The 19,408-nt window shown below is 42.5% G+C and overlaps 1 protein-coding gene across 2 annotated transcripts in view; it reads right to left on the bottom strand.

The window, feature by feature from the left end:
- Nucleotides 1–1,164: 1,164 nt before the first annotated feature.
- The window catches only part of BICC1 (BicC family RNA binding protein 1), a 108,318-nt gene continuing 90,074 nt past the window's right edge, over nt 1,165–19,408 (bottom strand). The window contains exons 12-22 of one of the 2 annotated variants that reach the window (XM_088670188.1): nt 18,952–19,148; nt 16,742–16,883; nt 15,548–15,704; nt 14,255–14,372; nt 14,207–14,221; nt 13,385–13,424; nt 11,730–11,884; nt 8,180–8,336; nt 7,402–7,562; nt 4,157–4,256; nt 1,165–3,906 (exon numbers count right to left, since the gene is read on the bottom strand). In XM_088670188.1, the coding sequence (XP_088526314.1) occupies nt 3,776–3,906; nt 4,157–4,256; nt 7,402–7,562; nt 8,180–8,336; nt 11,730–11,884; nt 13,385–13,424; nt 14,207–14,221; nt 14,255–14,372; nt 15,548–15,704; nt 16,742–16,883; nt 18,952–19,148 (1,373 nt within the window). In that variant the 3' untranslated portion in view covers nt 1,165–3,775. Of the gene's footprint in view, nt 3,907–4,156; nt 4,257–7,401; nt 7,563–8,179; nt 8,337–11,729; nt 11,885–13,384; nt 13,425–14,206; nt 14,373–15,547; nt 15,705–16,741; nt 16,884–18,951; nt 19,149–19,408 lie in introns of both variants that reach the window. The other variant, XM_035137506.3, reaches the window with a different exon arrangement.

Genomic DNA, 19,408 nt, shown 5'->3' with positions numbered 1-19,408 from the left:
AGGATGCCCTGTCTCATCTAGTCCACACAAACAGGATGCTTCAAGTGGCATCAGTTGTTTCTGGTACACACAGCTGACAATGAACTGTTGCAAAGACCAATGTTTAAAGGGCAACATGGTCTGCAGAACTGTATTTCTACTTTGAAGGTGTCCAGAATTGTAATGCCAAGCCCCCTTTAACTTGGGTATTGCCAGTAATTGAGTTTAAAGCCTTCTCTTAATCAAATGAGAAGTGATCTCCACATTCAGGAAAACGAACCTAATATGTGGTACTGTACAACCTTCTGGGAATTATACTGTTTCAGAAGCCCATCCTCCTTAATGCTAGACAAGGCATGTTCACTGAATTTCCAGCTTCCGTCAGAAAAGTCTCTAGCCCTTTTCCTTGTGGAAATAGCAAAAAACAAACATGCAAGCACTTAAAAAAAGAGATCAATTGCTCAGCAAGAAACAAGTAGCTGCAAATCACTGGGTATACATAAACTTCCATTTTAATTTGATTAAAAGCAATATTTTTATTCAACAACTCTAAACATCAAATGTAATGTTATAAACAGACTTAGCTGTTTCACATCATGCATCTGTAGACCCACTCCTCAGCATAGAATCTCTGGTTATGGGCCTTTGTAGTGGATATTAAACTTGAATGCTTCCCCATTTCAAAGGCTGCCTACTGAAAGTTAGCACAGTGGGTCTGAGACTAGACTGAACTCTGCTCCCATGACAACGGAATAATTGACAGGGGGGACAGGGTGCATTTGGGACCATGCAATCCCTCAAACAGCACTTTGAAGCACTGTGTTCTCAGTGTGCACCACACACAGTTTCTGAACATATAGATTGCACCCGTAAAGACCAGTAGCTCATGGGCAATCTGCATTTGTAACCTTTTCTTGTCAACCGTAAAGAAAAAGAAGGATGACTTGACTATTACTCACATGATGTGCCCCTTCACTTCAGAAGCATGATCAGCATTCTTTAGTAACTGTGCCTGTTAACAATGCCCAGTTTAGGTTAGTCCTAACAGGGCCTAGCATTACAGAGAAAATAACAAGCATGTATTTGCTCTGACTTTGGGAGCAACCATTCCATGTTAAGAGAACATGAAATCATCTCTGGAATAAATGTGTGTAAAAGACGACAGACTACATTTCATAGGCAGTGTAACAAGGGGATTATATAAATTTATTCTTTCATGTAACATTTGATTAGTTTGGAAAATTCCCATTTTTGAACCTTTAATTCCATCTTTCATTTATTTATTCTTTAAAAAAAATCAATAAAAAGGACCCCTTCCCTCCCAAAATACAATCTGTATCTGCTCTATATTTACAGATAACTGGTCGCTATAAAGGCACAAAATTTAAAACTAACGTTTCAATATCTTTTTGTGCATAATACAATATTGACAATACTGAACATTGCATTGCCATATATCCCTTTTGTGGAATCAAAAGGAGTGAGAAAGTTGTCCTTCCAGTGTGGAGTTTGTGTGTGTGTGTGTGTTGGGTGTGAGTGTGCAGCCCTATCGTTCTTATATCTGGGGAAATCTTCACTTCAGCATAGACCACAGCAGCTTAAATGCATCTTCCAGGTATAATACTGTCATAACACACATGGCATTTAAGTACAAACTGGAAAAAACTATGCACAGATCTGTGGGAGAAGAATGCCTTAAAGGCGGGGGGGGGGGGGTGCAACGGCAGCCGAAAGAGACTGGCAGATAGGTGCTCATCCTAGTCTGAATTAACTCTGGTACAGATTAAACCAAGTTAGTTTTAAATTTTGGTAAAATCATTTCCATGGACAAGCTGAATTCCTGAACTACTAAGTGCTTAATTCTACACATGAGGAGACTCATACCAAATGGCATATTCATGATGAAGAAGATAGTTTAAGTATCAGGATCTCTATATTACAGTGTGAACAGAAGTATGTAAGTTTTGAGGCAGGACTAGCTGATTTCCAGGATAATACGTAAGGCAACACACAGGAAAAGGCAACTGCAGTTGAGCATGCACTAATCTGGCCCATGCTTTTTCAAACACTGGAGAAAGATCAGCAGCTATTTGAGTTGCAGTGAGAAGCTGGATAGGGTTAGAACGAATGCCGGTGGGTAGCAGTTTACAACTGCATTATCTACCATTAAAGATTTCCTTTATGTGTGTTTGTGTGTTTTTCTTCGCCATAGAAAATAATTATCCACAGAAAGTGTCAAAACTATTTCTCACCCCTGTTTTGCATATATATATAAAACAGCTACGGTAATTGGTTAAATCTAATGCCTTCGTTAAGAGTGGTTTGCAACCACCTTAAAGGGTTTGTACATTGTACATAAATAAGAAATTACAGTACAAGTAAGTTCACAATTTTTTCTATGGGAATGTTTTTCTTCTTTCGATAAATTCATGTTTGGAAACATCGTATTGCATCGCCGAGAGGCACTTCATCCTATCCTTCACTTCATAAATTTATACCTAGTCATTTGCAAAAAGACAGAAATAGTATAACCAGATTTCTTGACCTTTCACAGTAAAAGAACACAACTGTTAGCTCTATCCATGCACAACACAGACTCTTTCTGGTGACATGTCAGTATGGATTTTCGGAAATAGCTCATCTCAAAACTCCATAGCTGACAATCACTAATTTAAATCAACCAATAAAACAGATGTCATTGCAGCTATTTGACTTATGTTGATCTATTGCTGAATGAAGAGTCAATGAAAGCAATATTCTTGAAATAAATGCAACAGTGCTGTCTTGTCAAATGAAATTAATGCTCTCCTTAAACGAACAATTGCCCAGAGTTCTGGCATGATGAATTGCCTTCCATCCTCTACCAAAAACTTTTTAGGAGATCCGTTTAATTTCTTATGCACTGTAAAGTGTACAGATTCTTAAAAAAATAAGACGTTTCCTATAAATAAAGTGTCCTTTAGTGGCAGTATATACTAAAATAGTCCTTTGCTTTGAGACGACCATTAAAATCAGTTTTAGCATTACAGGCAGCAGCTAAATAGGGATAACTGATGGCAATAGGGTTCATTTTGGTCTTTCATTGCATCTTTTACAGTGCACAAGCTGAACTGTGAGGATTCTTCGAATGCCTCCCAAAAGCGAAAAGAAGGTTGAGTCCAACGCTAAGAGACCTGATTGTTGATGACTGCTCTACAGTTGTTTAAGGGGGGGAAATAACCAAAATTTGATTTGCTAGTATGGTTTATGGCAAAAGAATTTCATCTAATGTGGGAACATACCTGGCAAACGTTGATAAGTGCCAATACAATATTTTTTCCCCATGGAAATTAAAGAGGAAAACAATGAAATTTCCACAGGACAAGCAATCAGAACACGTAAAGTGCAGAAAGACCTCAATTAATCATTAAGCAGTACCAGAAATACCTTCTTGATAAAAACCACATGCTATGCCCCTCTGGCATCCCAGCCCTTCACTCTCCATTCAAATAAGTAAAAAAAAAAAATTCAGTGCATACAATATAGTTATTATAAGTAATAAAATACTAAACAAAGAACCCTATATTATCATTATTGCAAATTCTGTCCAATCTACATGAGTAAAACATAATCCACATTTGGTGTTCAGAAAGAGACAAGTGTTCTCTTCCTTTCTTTTTGGCACAGGTATTTGTGCAGAAGGCTTTGGTCCTTGGTACCTAAATTCCCAAAGTGCAGGGGGTCGTGTGCAGTGATGTCTGTCCACAGGATTGCCATGTCCATTTGTGCAGTCAACTGTGAGAGCCTCGAATTACTGCTACCAGCGGCCACTCACACTAGCAATGTCCGAATGAAACTGACGCGGCAGTCTTCCACTAGCGCCGCCTTCCAGGAACGAGGCGCGGACATTGGAGGGGTCAAACAGTTTTCTTCGGTTTTTATTCAGTTCTGCGCATATGAGGGGTGGGAGTGGGGGAAGAAAAGAAAAGGGTTCATTAAAAAAAAATAGCAGCTAAATAGGGATTTATTTATTTTTTAAAAAGTTTATAGTGTTTGATAAACAAATGCAGATTAAATCCATACACGTCAAGGAGGGTGAAATTCATATTGGATTCTTAAGATGTAACAACTCAACCAAGCAAGGAAGATAGGAAAAACAAAGGGCCCTTATATGCACAAACAGTGCATTTTTCTTTACCTGAAATTGCAAGCAGCATTTTCCTTCGTGCACCAAAAGTAGTAATTCCGAGCTCTTTCAGATCCTGATCTGTGAGAGTGAGGAACGTCTGAAGATCAATCTGGAGAAAATACAAAATGTGTACCCTAGTAATTTAGTAATTCAAGATACAGAAGTCTCACAGTAAAGATTCAAAATGCATACTAAAGGGACTAGTATAGATAACTTCCCCAAATAACTTTATTTTTATCATCCAAAGAGAAAACTGAGCAAGAGCAGCATAGGGTAATTCTATGCTATGCCTACTCAGAAGTTAACCCCATCAAATCCAATAGCACTCACTCCTAGGTAATTACACATATATAATGAAAGTATGATTTACAACCATGATGAAGAAAAGAATAATAGAAATGTCCCATTGCCAAAGTTTTTCTTCATAGAGAAGCAGGTGAAAAGGGTGCTTTAATACGTACCCATAGTGCCCAAGCACTGTTTGTGGGCTATAACCAATATGCAAGTGGATCAGTTTCTGTTTACGTCTAGTGCAGGGAAGCAAACATGGTGCGCTCCAGATGTTGTGGACCACAACTCCCGTCATTCCTGATCATTGACCATATTGGCTATGGCCGATAGGAGTGGTGGTGCAAAACATCTGGAGGGAACCACATTGGCTACCTACCCTCTGTTCTAGCATCATGGGAGCAACCACAGAGGAGATGGGAACAGTACTATTAGAAGCGTGTGTAAGTCAAGACCTCAAAGACGAGAAACGGGCTAAGAGCTGAACGACCTCAACACCCTTTCCACCCTATCCACACATTCCCAGATTGAGAAGGGGGGGAAACCAACAAATGAGATGTAGCTGGGCAAGGAAACACTCTGTGTTCAAGCCTACCTGCTGATCAGCAATGGTGCTGCTGGACTGGATGGATTTGTCCATCCAATTTCATAAGGTCCTTACAGAAATTCCCTTTAATGCAATGCTAAATCTTTAAGATGCCAATGCATCTGTGCCTGATTTCTGTAACTAAATAATGCAGTGTCTGTTTTACAGGAGTTTCCATGCAACCTTTAAATGAACTCTTGCTCAATTCTAGTTTGTTAATGAGGGTGTGAAATCTCCGCTTACCAAAATTCTGTCTTACATCCATTACAAATGCCTGTCCCAGAAAAACAAAACAAAACAAAACAATGGCCTGGTTCACACAGCACAGCAAGTCAGTGTACAACTTACAGTGTCCATGTGAACATGCTGACTCCTGGAGAGAAACAGGCATCCTCTTTGCTTCTTGATGGGCTTCTTTGATTAGTGCAGCACAGTAGCTTGGGCTTAGTGTGTTGCCTGGGGTCACAGTTAAGACTTCTCCTCTTTAACCAGGATTTGTAAAGCAAGCTTTGTCCTGTGGTTACAGGTAGTAGTTAAGAATGTGAATCCCTAACCATGAGCCCAGTTTCCGAAATGCCAAGTTAGCCGTTGTGCTGCACCAAGCTAAAAAGCCTGTGTATTCTCAAAGACATGTGAACTTCATAATTTTCAGATGGTAAGCCATCAGATCTATACCACCAGATGGCATGCCTCTTTGCAAGAGTCTACTACGAAAATAAGAAAGGCGGCCAGTAGCAATACTGAGTGGATGAGGGCAGGCTGGTTGACAGATGGCACAATCAAATTCTAGTTTAACAAGCCAGGAGATGCTAAAGATTTGGATGCTCACATGCAGTCTCTTGGCTCCCGCTTCACTTCTTTTGTGTGATGGGGTAGCAAGCCAGAAATACACAGTTAACCCTAGTTTATTATGTGCAAACTGAGAACTGTGGTTAATGGATTCCAAACAAGCCAGAATCATATGTCAAGTTTAAGTCACAGTTTCATATCCAGGCTTTTATGGAAGCCACTGACCACCGTTTCTCAGTTTGCATGTAACAGGAAGCTATCGTTAACTGCAGCTTCCTAGTTTGTTTCCCTGCTTTCATGAAGGGAGTGGAGGGGGCAAAGCATGAGCAAAGCAGCTCACAAATATCCTGGTTTTAGTAAGGTAGAATTTGGTATATGAGTGTGGCCAATGTACCTGAGCTGAAGGTGGCCCACTCTTTGTGTAACTCAGTATGTCAGAAGACAAGCCCACAGGATTAGGTACTGCCACTCCAGGGTACACTTGATAACATCATAGTTTCTGAGTACAATTCGAAGTGTTGGTGCTGACCTTTAAAGCACTAAAAACCCTCAGCCCTGTATACCTGAAAGAGCGTTTCCACCCCCATCGTTCAACCTGGACACTGAGATCAAGCACTGAGGGCCTTCTGGTGGTCCCCTCCCTGTGAGAAGTGAAGCTACCAGGAACCAGGCAGAGGGGCTTTCTCGGTAGTGGCACCCACCCTGTGGAACACCCTCCCATCAGATGTGAAGGAGTTAAGTAACTATATAACCTTTAGAAGACATCTGAAGGCAGTCCAGTACAGTATAGGGTTTGATTTTTTTTTAATGTTATTATATATGTGTTGGAAGCCGCCCAGAGTGGCTGGGACAACCCAGTCAGATGGGTGGGACACAAATAAATTATCATCATCATCATCAATATATCCTGCCTTTCCTTTCAAAGGAGACCAGTGGCTTTACCGAGGTTTTGTGTAAGCCATGCCACAAAATATCAGATTTGTGTCCAGGCAATCAAAGTTTTGCTCCAATGAGAGCTGAATTCTGTGCCTTGTTCAAACGATGCCCAGGGATAAAAGCTTACATTTTTCAATAACCATCACTGATAGCCAGCATGGTCAGTGTTCCAGGATCACGAGACCTATAGTCCAACATGTTAGCCACCCATCATGTATCATGTTAGCTACCCATGCTTTAGTATGTTGAGCTGGGAAGCAGGCAGCACTATGCTGCAGAAGAGGCAAAGGCCTGATGACAACAGGCAGGGCCAGATGCTCTCCTGTTTCTTATGTAGCTGTGTCACAAGCCACTGACGCATGGTGTCACTCATGGAACACTCATACAGCAAGTTGTATGTGAATGCACTACGGAGCATGCATCCGCATATGCTTGCAAACACTGGAAACCAGAGTTGCTTCTCTCAGCACAGTGCTTTGAAAACACTTGAGGTTTGAAGCTAGCTATTCCTACATTCAAGGAATGAATATGTGGTCTTCACAGAATAGTAAATGAAAGCACAGCAGATGGTAGCAATTGAGCGATTTAGTTTGGAAAGTAATCAAAACACTCTAGCAGGAACAACAACAAAAAAATGCCTTTTCCAGACACTGACCTCTTGTTGCTGGAATATGTCTGTGTATTTGCCCAAACCCAGTTTGCTGAACAGCTCAGGCAGGTCAGATCCCTTAAATAGGCTGTTCAAGTTACAGCCATTGCTTCCTGTCAGCGAGGAGATGCAGTCCATGTAATTGCTGCTGCTGAGATAATGTTCAGCTGGAAGTTCAGAGAGGAAGTACCTTTGAGTTTCCAAACAGTTTGCATTTCACTTTTAAAAGATATCCCACTGAACTACTTAAACTGTGCATAAGCCACTGTGACAGGTAGACTTTAAACCCAGCCCACCCAAAGGCAAATGATCAAGCCATAATATTTTCCCTGAAGTGCTATGAAAGAAAGCCAAAGATTGAAACTACATGTGGGGCTGCTCCTGAATAGGGCAGTCTTGCATTAAGCCACCCCCCCTTTCGAATTTTGTGCTTCAACTTACACAGCATCCTAAATGCTGTGACACTGAGCATTTGCTCATTTTAGCAGCAGTAGCCAATGATGTGGTGTTGGAAATATGGCAACACTCAATATGGTGACATCAGGCCATGAAGTTGATTCACACATTACAGAGTCAAAGGGGAGACCCATGATTCAGTGCAGCGTCTTTCAGCAAGCTGTCCCCACCACCACACACCCAGTTTCTAACTCTGTCCTAGGATTTTAACACTTGCAATTAACAGGCTGAACTAAACAACCAACTTTGCTTCCACTAGACTCAGGAAGTGCACAACAAAACTCATGCTCAAGTTAAAAAAATAAAAAATAAAGCAGAAAATCATTACTTGATTTGTTTTGCTTCCTTTTAGGGCTGCCAATGGAAGAAACAAAGTCACCAGGGGCTGCTGGGCCAATGCCATTGTGATCTCTCCAGTTATCAGAGTCGCTACCACTTCCTAGATGTTCCCGGCTGTTGGATCGCGAGAGAGACATTGATGAACCCTGCAAGAAAGATAAGAAGGAATAAGCATAACCTGAAAACTGGGAGAAGGCTCCTTATAAACCTTAAAGAATGGTCACCCTGAAATGACTTTTTTTCTTTTCTTTAGGGGAGCCTTTCTCCCTGTAGGGGAGCCACCCTAGGAAGGTTGAACATGTGGAATAGGCAGAGATAAAGAGAGGAGGAAGAGAAAAAAGAGAGAATGGAGCACACCCTTTCTTGTTTAATCCCATTTCTCAGTAGAGGAACAGAATGACATGTTTCTCTACATTTCCAAGTTCTAAAAAATAAAATTCCACTATACAGAATAATTACACATCAAGGAGAAGTGTAAACTATCAACCTCTGAAAGGTGATAGATGAGCATTTCTTGACATGGAAGAACACCCAGGCCTGAAGGGGTGCAATTCACTGCACAAGGATATATTGCTGAGTACTTACTTTGGGCTCTGGGGTCTTATTAAATACAAAAAAGCTTGCAACCAACAGGATTCTGTACTCTCTGGCACGTATGGAGGACACACTACCTTACTCAGCTCAGGACCTCAATACCTTAAGGACCATCTCTCCCCATACAAACTGACCTGGACCCTGTGTGCTTGTTATCTGAGGCCCTTCTCTATGCCCCACCTCCCTGAGAGCTTTGGAGGGTGACAACACAAAAACAGGACTTTTTTGTGGTGGTTCCGCATCTGTGGAATGCTCTCCCCAGAGAGGCTTGCCTGGCACCTTCATTACATGTCTTTAGGCACCAGGTGAAAACATCCCTCTTTACCCGGGCCTTCAGCCATGGTTGGTTAAATGTGTGTGTGGGGGGGGGGTCCAAGGGGCTGTTGTTATGATTTTATTAGCATGCTGCGTGTTATGTTTTTGTTATTATGCTGCATAAATTATGTTCTTTATGTTGCATACTGCCCTGCGATCTTTGGATAAAGGGTGGTATATAAATCAAATTAATAAAAAAACCAACAATAGTTATGCAATAAGCCAAGATAGTGCCACCTACTCATTCATTTTGGCAGTAGCAAATTACTGAAGCACACATCAATCACTGACATGGTTGTACAGTAATATGCTTCGCATCCTTTTCAACTCTACCCTTCCTATTTATTGGGCTTGCTCCCATATTTTGTAAGAGACATCTCAATAACTTTGGTTTTAGCGAAAGAAACTCATGACCCATATCACAAGCAAACTTGTGAATCTCTTTTTAAAAAAGAAAATGGCCCCATCCTAATGCAACAGTGCCTTCACAGGGTCAGTCTTTAACCATGACCTGGAATGCTCCTCACCACACTGAGATTGTCATGTGACCCATTGGAGACTTTGTGACCACGCCCACACATTCCCAGAGCTCACTGGTTAACTCCTGGCTAATCATTTTGGAATCAATGATGTAAGGTACCGTGACAGAAGTGCTTTCTAATACCGATGAAAACAGCCCAGTATAAGCAGGAAAACAAAGGGATCCATGGTTTTTATTTTGCCCACATGTCTCAAGCAAAGCAAAACAATGAGCAGTGGAGTCTCTGAAGAAATAGTTTACAGAACAAGGAACCCAGGCTGTGGTTTGCTTCTGGGCTACAGCCAAGTGACTCAGAGACAGAAAACATTTTTAGTCTCCTAATAAACTCCTGTGAAAAAGGGAGACAAGTAAAATGGCTGGAAGATAATGTGAAACACACTAGACAACATTTATCTGCTAAAAGTATATACGAGGAACAGCATGCGCCAAACTAAACCTGTTCCTAAGGAAAATCCATTTTTATCATTTACATCCTATTCATAAGATGTGAAGATGGTTCACAAAAAAGCCTGTATCTCATTTAATGCAATGTTTTGACTTTGCAAAACAGAAAGCGCAGTTTCTGCCATGGGTGTTTTCCACCTATCAGTTAGACATCTGAACAGTAGACCTTCCACCCTGCCATTGTTAATACTGTCATGGGGGAATCCCTCGCACCCCACTCCCCAGAAAATTCAAGTGGCAGCAGAACCCAGATACATTTGGCGTTGGTAAAGATCTGGCATCATATTTAAAGAGATGCTCCTTTAAAAAGTGGAGTGTTTTGCAGTGTTAGCACAGTGGAAATTTGCTGTGGGAGGAGCACAATGCAGAAGACCTTGAAATGTTGAGCAGGGGAACTGCATGATTACTCTTGCTTTCTCATCCCTCCTTGTCAACCAAGAGTACCACAGCTCTGCTACCAGGAAGCCACAGAAGATCATGACACTACAATCCCCTCTCCTTCATCTAGAAGCCACTGCAAAATGATTCCTTGTGGGAATCTGCATTGCACTTGCCACGTAACTTAACCTTGTGGCATGAACCATGCATAGCTGCCAAGTACCCCGTTTCCCCCGGGAAACCCCCTTTTTTACTTACCTTTTCCCGGTGGTCCCCCGTATCACTTCGTCTCCCGTTTTTCTCCGTTATTTTCTCCTGCTGGCGGCCATTTTTTTCCTTTCTGATTTGCCCTTCTATGGGCACCAAAAATGGCAGCCGCCAGCTTCAAAAGTCGCATCTACGCATGTCCGGAAGTGCATAGACGCAACTTCCGGTGTTGGCTGCGGCCATTTTTGGTGCCCATAGATGGGCGGAGCGACACCGGAAGTTGCGTCGGCACACTTCCTGACATGCGTACAAGCGACTTTCGAAGCCGGCGGCGGCCATTTTTGGTGCCCATAGAAGGGCAAAGCGACACCGGAAGTTACGTTGACGCAACTTCCAGTGTCAAATGGCTGCCAGTTCCGGATTCTGCAGTCCGGAACTTGGAAGGTAAGGAACCATGTCCATGCTGGGATCCAGTTGCCAACAGGCAGAATCCACACACCCGGCTTTTGTTACTTTAGAATTCATAGGCCTTGAACCTTCAGTAATTATCTCATGTGTCTTATTGTGAAAGCCACAAATACAAGTTTTAAGTCCTTGTGAAGCCTGCAATTAGTTGCGGCTCCATTCTAGAAAACAGGCCATTATGATTATTCATTCAAGCTAGAAATGAAGATACTTTTGCTTTGCAGACACTTGTACAAAAAAACACAGGTGATCGCCACCGACTACACTGGGGCATCTGCCATGGAGCTACAGCCTTGGATTGATCCCATGTGACTATTTTTACCCTTTTAACATCAACAGGACCACATTTCTCTAGTTCTTTGCTTGATGTACAGACTATGCCGAACCTGTTTTTAAAACCCAATAAAATTAACAGGGACTCCATAAATCAATGAAGAGTTAAACCTAGAGAAGTCAAAAAACATGCTGCGTTGCACCTTCTTAAGATCTTGGAGCTTGAAATTCGCTGCAAATCGGTACTTATGTTCAAAATTCAGGTGAGCGACCCCAGTTTCTTGCACGCATAGTAAAACTCATGCTTGCAGTTTTTGCATACCTCATAAGTTGTCGACATGGATGGTTTATATGACACGTGGTTAGCTCTTCTCAATTCCTTGATTGTTTCAGCTGGCATTGATTTGGAGAACCCAAGGCCGCTCCAGGTGTTTGTCGGTGTCCTCACCTCCGTAACAACTGGCTTCTTTAACATAGCTTAAAGAAAACAAAAGACAGCCTACCCGTAAGCATGAACAATGTACGTTTTTTGGATAAAAATGGCGTCTTTCGGCCAAAATGATAGCTCATAGAAACCCGCAAAACAGGTTGCTCTTAACCTTTGCTCAGGGGCGGAGCAAGCGGGGGGTGGGGGCGGTCCGCCCCGAGCGATGCCGGGGGGGGGTGACAGACACTCGGCCTCCCTTGCCCACCCCTTGCCTCCGTCCACAAATGCGCAGTCCGTTCAGTGTGCCGCTGGCGTGCGGCAGCTCCACGATGTTCCACACGCGCTCGGCACCTCTTAACGGCTCACCATGCGCGAGCGGCGCTCTGTGGAGCTGCCGCAGGCCAGTGGCACCCCAATTGGACTGTGCAAGTGCCGGATCTAGCATGTGCGCAGTCAGCACGGGGTCACGGTGATGTCACTGTGACCCCGTGCCGACTGCACACGCGCTGGATCCGGCGCTACGTAACGACGCATGCATCATTACATAACACGCATGCATCGTTACGTAGCGACGCTGCGCCCCGCGGATGCATGGCAATTTGCGCCCTGGGTGTCGTGCCGTCTCCCTACGCCCCTGCCTTTGCTTCCCTCCACATATACTGAGATGGTGTGATGATAGGGGCTTATGATCCTGTATGTGTGAGGAGAAACCATGGAGTTACTATAACACACACAAGGTAAGTATCTTAGGTATAATAATGTGCGCTGCAGGCATTTGTACATACATGCACGCACATCTCATTCCTTATAGAGAAGTTCTGGCATATAAAGTATGCCATAAGAAAGAGGGAGGCTGTTTGGAAAAGAGAAATGGAGAACTGAGGTGAGTCCCAAGCCTCCATGATGGAGCACAGTGTTGCAGATCCCACTTGCCAATGACTTCTCTGATCCTTCCACATATATTTTATATGGGGATTAGCCAGATGTGCATATTAATGTATGCACGCAGCAGCCATGCCAACTGCGGTCACTTATGCTTAGAAATATGGGAGGCATTGAATCCCCAACCCTTCCCCTGTGTTTACAGGGTGTGCAGCCGGTAGGCAATCCCCTCCCTCCAAGTTGCTGTAAAAATGGGACACACGCTAAGCATGATTATACAAGAGGAAAATGGTGCAGTAGCAGATGAGGTCTGCTGTGTTTCTTGAAAACAAAGTTCCCAATGAAACATGAGTGGGCCATCCTTTCCAACCACCTGCCCCAAGACAAGTTTATTATGGACCAAGAAGTTCCAAGTTTACAGTGTTCTCCCACACTGTAACAGTAGAACCAGAGTTTTTTATACACAGAGAAGTTTGGATTGCAAAACATGTTGTCTACGATACAGCTTCTCGATTTGAGCAGCCAACCCAGCCAAATCTCAGAGCAGCAGGGGACTGTTCCTTTTTTTAAAAAAAAAAAAGGAGGGGAGGGAAGCATGAACCCTTTCATTGTTCAGCTACCAAACAGATATATATATATATGCTGCAAGTCACAGTTGTCCCACATACCTTTGGTTGCTAATAGCTTCTTCTGTTCATAGTCAAATGCCTAAAAATGAAACACACAGAAGGCAGCTTAATCACTGCTCTCACTAAATGTCATGCCAGTACTCTGCTCTCCAAGCCACAAAGATTTTGATCACGGTCCATAAGTTTGTCTAGGGGGAACACTAAGCACTGAACAACAATGTGCCAGCAAGTCCAATTAACATTTGATATACTTAAAACTTTTACTTAAAACCAGCTAATTAGGGCTGTAAATAGCCTCGTAGTTATTCCTAAACCTTCACCCAATCTACTATTTTCAAACACGGCCTCTTTCTCCAAGGTATTTGGAGTGTTAAGCATTTGGTTCTCTGATCGAAATAAAAAATTACTTCTTCGCCATATGATTACTTCTGCAGGAGCGCTGAAAAACTTCTGCATGCCGAGTTTTGCTTTGGTCACAAAGTTCAGTCACCAAGTTACCACAGTGTGAGCTCTAACCCCCTTGGGGTAGATTGGCTGCCTGCTTTTTCCTGCCATATTCATAATGGGACATCTTTTTGCAATTATGGACCAGGCATATGCAGACTGGCACATGCAGAATCCTTCTTAGGGTGGAATTTTAATCATGTGCATTTTAAGAAGGCTCTCTCTCTCTCTCTCTCTCTCTCTCTCTCACACACACACACACACACACACAGAGAGAGAGAGAGAGAGAGAGAGAGAGAGAGAGAGAGAGAGAGAGAGAGAGAGAAGGGCTGAAGGAGCCAGAGTAATTGGAGTCCAGATCTGGCCACTTCCAGGTTCTCACCATAATTCAGGCTTAAGCCACCATCTGCTCAGTACCTGCATATTCACATATGACGACTGTGGGGCAAGGCGCGCTCTTTCAGAATTCTGCTGGGCTGCTGCTGCCCTCTCAGCTGCTCGTTCACTTCCAGGAGCCTTTTTATCAGCCACTGGGTTCTCTGAGCCACTCAGCTCGGAATCTGAAAGGAGCCTGTCTGTGGTGCTGTAAAGACGAGAGGGGTTTCTTTTAGGGAGCAGGATTTGCTTTTAAAGTGCGCAGAGATCTTAACAGCATTTGTTTTGTTCTCAGTTAAAGCAACAGGAAAAGAAAACATTTTCGAAGGACAAGACAGATTAGGTACTCATCTTTAAGCACTGGAATGCAAATAACAACTTTGTACAGAATTTAAAGCTCGATTTTCCAGAGGTGACACAGCAAGCAGTCTGCTAATGTTGGCTTTAGCTTCCACGGCCACCAGTATTATTTGCATTAGCTTCCGGAAAAACCTCAATTCAAAGTGAGAATAAGGGAGTTTGGCGCACTCATTTCCCAAGAGAGCATCTTTGGAGGTATGTAGATCTAAGAGTGCATGAATGTGTTCTCTGTGGCCCATGTGGCTGCTCACAGAACAAAGATTAGTGCAGGCATAGGCAAACTTGGCCCTCCAGATGTTTTAGAACTACAACTCCCATCATCCCTAGCTAACAGGACCAGTGGTCAGGGATGATGGGAATTGTAGTCTCAGAACATTGGACGGCTGAGTCTGCCTATACCTGGATTAGTGGGAAAAGCTGTTTAAGTGTGGGCTGACTTATTGGTGTTTACTGATCTGGTCACACTGCTCCCTACTTTTAAGCAAAGTGGGGAATATAACCCACGTCCAACTGAGAAGTTGCAAGTACATCACTATGACAATATTAAAAAGCCTGCCTTATAATTACACATACAAGTTACTGAAGAGTGGTATTGAGGAAAGTATGCTGTGAACCCCACACATTTCTTTTGGAGAGCTAGTGTGGTGGGTATGAGACTGACATGTAAATCACAAAATTCCCTGCTTAAATCTCACCACTCGCTATGTAGCCTTGCACAAGCCTTGTTTTCTCAGCCCCAGGGAACCTCTTCTGCAATAGGGGGACGGTAACACTGAGAGACTCTCTGTTAAGTATTAGCATGCAGGTAGCACTTCAATTAAGCAAAAATCATGAGAGTCAAACGTCATCAAGAGATCACCATGTCCATATGAATTTTGAGAAGCTCTCTTACTTCAGGGCAGAGCCTTAACTCCAGAGTAAGACCGTTGTTAACGGCAGAGCCACCCGCCCTTCCCCAGAACATGTAAAATATGTTACTGCCTCCCAGTACTTTATAAAGTCATATTTATGAATGTGGCATACTGTAAGTGAGAGTTTTTGGTGCCTTGCAGCAGTTCTACTGTTTGCCTCTTTGCACAGGATTGCTTGGAGGAACTCATCATTTGCTTGAGATCACTGGCATTGGCAGAATGTGAAGGACTTCTTGGCATGCCCACCTCCACAAAGGCATCATTGCAACCTATGAAGAACAAAGAGCAGGATATTATGTATCTGTCAGGAATGATTTAAGGCTAGCACAAATCCTGTCACTATAGGAGCTGATTCGATAGCCACCAATATCCTTCCATAGTACTGATTCCACTGAAGCTTTGTCCATTTCAATTTATTATGAAGGATATTTGCAGCTTTCCACGACAGCTTACTGAAAAAATAGTTTCAGTAACACAGTCACTATGCACAGCAGAACTTTGCAATAAAAACACAAAGCATGCTCTCATATATCATTTGTATAGGGAAAGAATGGTTCACATTTTCTTGGTGCAAAATTTCTGATACCAAACTTTTCAGCAAAGCACTACACAGAGACCTATAGCAGCCATATACACACTTGAAGGTGTAATATTAGAAGCTATGTGAACCATACCACACCTCTATCATTCATCATGCCATGAAACTAAGAAATCGAATTTTACAGCGCAATATAAAAACCTCAATTTGAGCAGTTTTACTGGTCTGGCTCATATGTAATATAAAAGCATGGTTTGCTGTTTGAAGTGAAAGCTGCCGTGAATCTTGAGCTCATACATTCCCTTCTTTCCCATTTTGCCTGAGTTCAGGAAACTGCAGGTTAGAATAAATTGGGGACAGGAGATTTAAAACGCCTCCCTTTCCAACTAAGGGGAGGGAAAGCATGCAAGCCCAAGGCTCATTTCTATAACGAAGCATGGCTTGTTTTATTCCAAGCCAAGCTACTGACGAACTCATGTGTAAAATGAGTGACAATGGATTTAAAGGCAGCCCTCGGCCAGCTACTTGAACTTGAGCATCTCTTCAATATTTAGCATGACGACGACTTGGGAATCCTGCTGAAACTGGCAGCCCCTTAATTTCATGCTATCTGCTTAGTCGCTTAGCTTGCCGTTTACTCAGCTGGTGTTTAGAATGATTCATCACCAATTAAAATACAAGCTTATCCCGAATCTCTCAGGAGAGGTAACCCTGCCCATCTGAGAGGACAAGGCAACCTGAGAAAGCACAATGCTTATTTGATTATACCTTCGCCAGCATTTGCCTTGGTGGTCACTTGTTCGGAGGCACTATGACTATTTGTCTGCCTGGATGGATCGCTGTGGTTTGGACCCAATACATTTTCACCGAGTGATGCAGCAGTTAGTGCAGTATATTTCATAGCTGAGGTCTGGAATAGTCGCAAGAATGCTTAGTCATAATCTTAAACTATAAAACATTTTATTGAAAAAGATCCACCGAGAACAACAAAAAAGAGCAGTGTATCACTTAAGCATTTACACTAGCAAAAGTCCTTTGATGAATGGCAAGAGGGGTGCCCATACAGAGCAGGGCCTGTCATGAAAAGAGATGAGAAAAACCTAATGGCACGTTTCACACAACACAGAAAAGTAACCATAGTTCGAAACAAAACAAAATCCCTGTGGTTTAATGGGAAGAAGCTGTGTGCTACTGCATGCTGCTGAAATCCTGGGTGCTGCACTCCTCCACTGCTGCTGCTGCCGGGAAACAGGCCATGGTCTGGCTTATCGTGTCATCCAAACTTGGGTCATGGTTTCTTTCCCCCAAACAAACCACAAGCATTAGGCCAGGAACAAACCTTGGCTTCCAATTCATGTTTTGGAGAGAAATAAACGACGAGACAAGGTTCAGATGACACAACAAGCCAGAGCGCGGCTTGATTCCCAGCAGGAGAGGAGCAAAGCACCCGTGATTTTGGCTGCATTGTGCTAGAATGCTGTCCATTCACATTAAACCACAGTTTATTTTAACTATGGTTTAAAGTGAAATGCGAACCAGGACAATGTCATGAACAGGGGATTTGGCTCGGAAGGAGTGTCACAAGGAGCAGAACTTTAGCAACTCTCCTAGGAGGGAATGGCAGTACAGTATGTACACTCAAGGACACCACTAGAGTCATCCCCTGCTTACCCAGATGCCTTTCCCAGCAAACAGCACACTCACTCTTTCCCCAAGATCAAGCATAGTTTAACTGAGTGGAATATTTATGTCTGAACCTAATCCACAGAAGACTTTTGTCACATCCCACAGAAGCCATCCACTTATGTACTCTTCCAATACTGTGAGTTCAGATTGTCACTGTTGAAAATTATCTTTGTGCCAAAGTGGTTGAACACAAAATTAGGTAGATTGCAGGCAGAAAGAAACTCGAATAAGGGGGAAAATATTTGCATTTCCCCTACCCAACAACTGCAGGCAAACAAGTCCAGGTTTTAAAACAATGAGCAGCACTAAATCTGAGTTTCAAAAATCAATGTTCAGATTTTGGATTTATTCCCTACTATTTGAGATACTGAAGATGCCAAGTAGGAAGGAAGCTGCAATGGCAAAGTTATACTCTATACTCTGCAAAGCTTAGAAGCCAACCCTTTTCCTTAACACAAAAGCCCCAAAGTTTGGTTGGTTGATTTCTATTGACATTAGTGAGACATGTAGCTGGTTTGAACTGATTTCAAATGGGACTTAAAATACAACCATCTCTGTGGCTGCATTTGGATGCTATGTTAAACTATGGTTTAACAAGCGAAAAAGCCTGGGTCTCATATGCTCCCCTTTCTCTTCTCCTTTGGTACAGTAATGAGAAGATCAGAAGTGTTCGTTTTCATTTAAATGCAACTCAGCTTTATGTCCAAATCCTGAAAAACTGTGGTTAGTCTAAAGTTAACTATTATTTATTGAAACAAGCAAACATCAAACCATGGTTTATGAAGTTGACTGGTTTCAGCAAATCATCCTTATAACTAACCACAGTTTGTCTGGGTTGGTACATGCAACTAAACTGTGTTTAAATAAAAATTAAACCTAAAGCTTCCAAACTCTTCCTGGCAGCTTCACTGTAGGAGGAGAGGGAGCACACAGACCCAAGACTTACTTTCAGCCTATAAATAGTAAAAAGGTGCCCACCTCAGATTTGTCCCACCTGTACAGATGGAGATATATAAATTAATATTTGACCATAATCTCCACCTTTATTTACCTGCTGTGTTACAGTTTATAACCATTCGATTGACAAAGTGCCCTAATTAATCAAGGCAGGAGATTTTTATACTCTGCTTGCTGTTTTAACATAAGATTTCAACATAAGGTTTTTATTGTCTTTTAATATACTTAGATGTATTTTCAATATGCGTTGACTGTATAATCCTAAGCATAATTACTTAGTTCAATGGGATACTCTCAATGAAGAATGCTTAGGATTGTAGCCTAAGTCAATTTACCTTTACATGACCATTTAGAGAAGCTGAGCTTTTCTTGTTTTCCGCTTGCATGCCATTGACATGAATATCCACAGGGGTCAAGCCAGGAGGGGGAGATGGCGTGTTCTGGCTATAGTTTGGCACCCCTGATAAAAGAATACTGGTCAAAGTGGCTTGGGCAGTAGATGGCATCATCAGGTGGGGAATAGCAGAGAAGCCTGAAATAAAATGTAACAACCTCTAGATCAGTAATATTTCTCAATTGCATTCATGCACAAAATCTTAATTATATAGAGCAGCAATTATGGACAGCCAGGCAATTGCTCCAATACAGCTTTTTCTCAACTGCCGGTATCTCTCTATGGCACAGTCCTGCTACTTGAAATGTCAGTGACTGAACCTGGAACATTCTGCAAAGGAAGAGCTCTATCTTAGGATACTCCACTGTAAAGAAGTTCATTACAACGAAGACTTAATT

This window comes from Zootoca vivipara, chromosome 5, assembly GCF_965207765.1.
Source record: "Zootoca vivipara chromosome 5, rZooViv2.hap1.1, whole genome shotgun sequence".
NCBI lineage: Eukaryota > Metazoa > Chordata > Lepidosauria > Squamata > Lacertidae > Zootoca > Zootoca vivipara.
The sequence above is the reverse complement of the archived record's forward strand: the minus strand, read 5'-3'. Positions and strand labels throughout refer to the sequence as shown.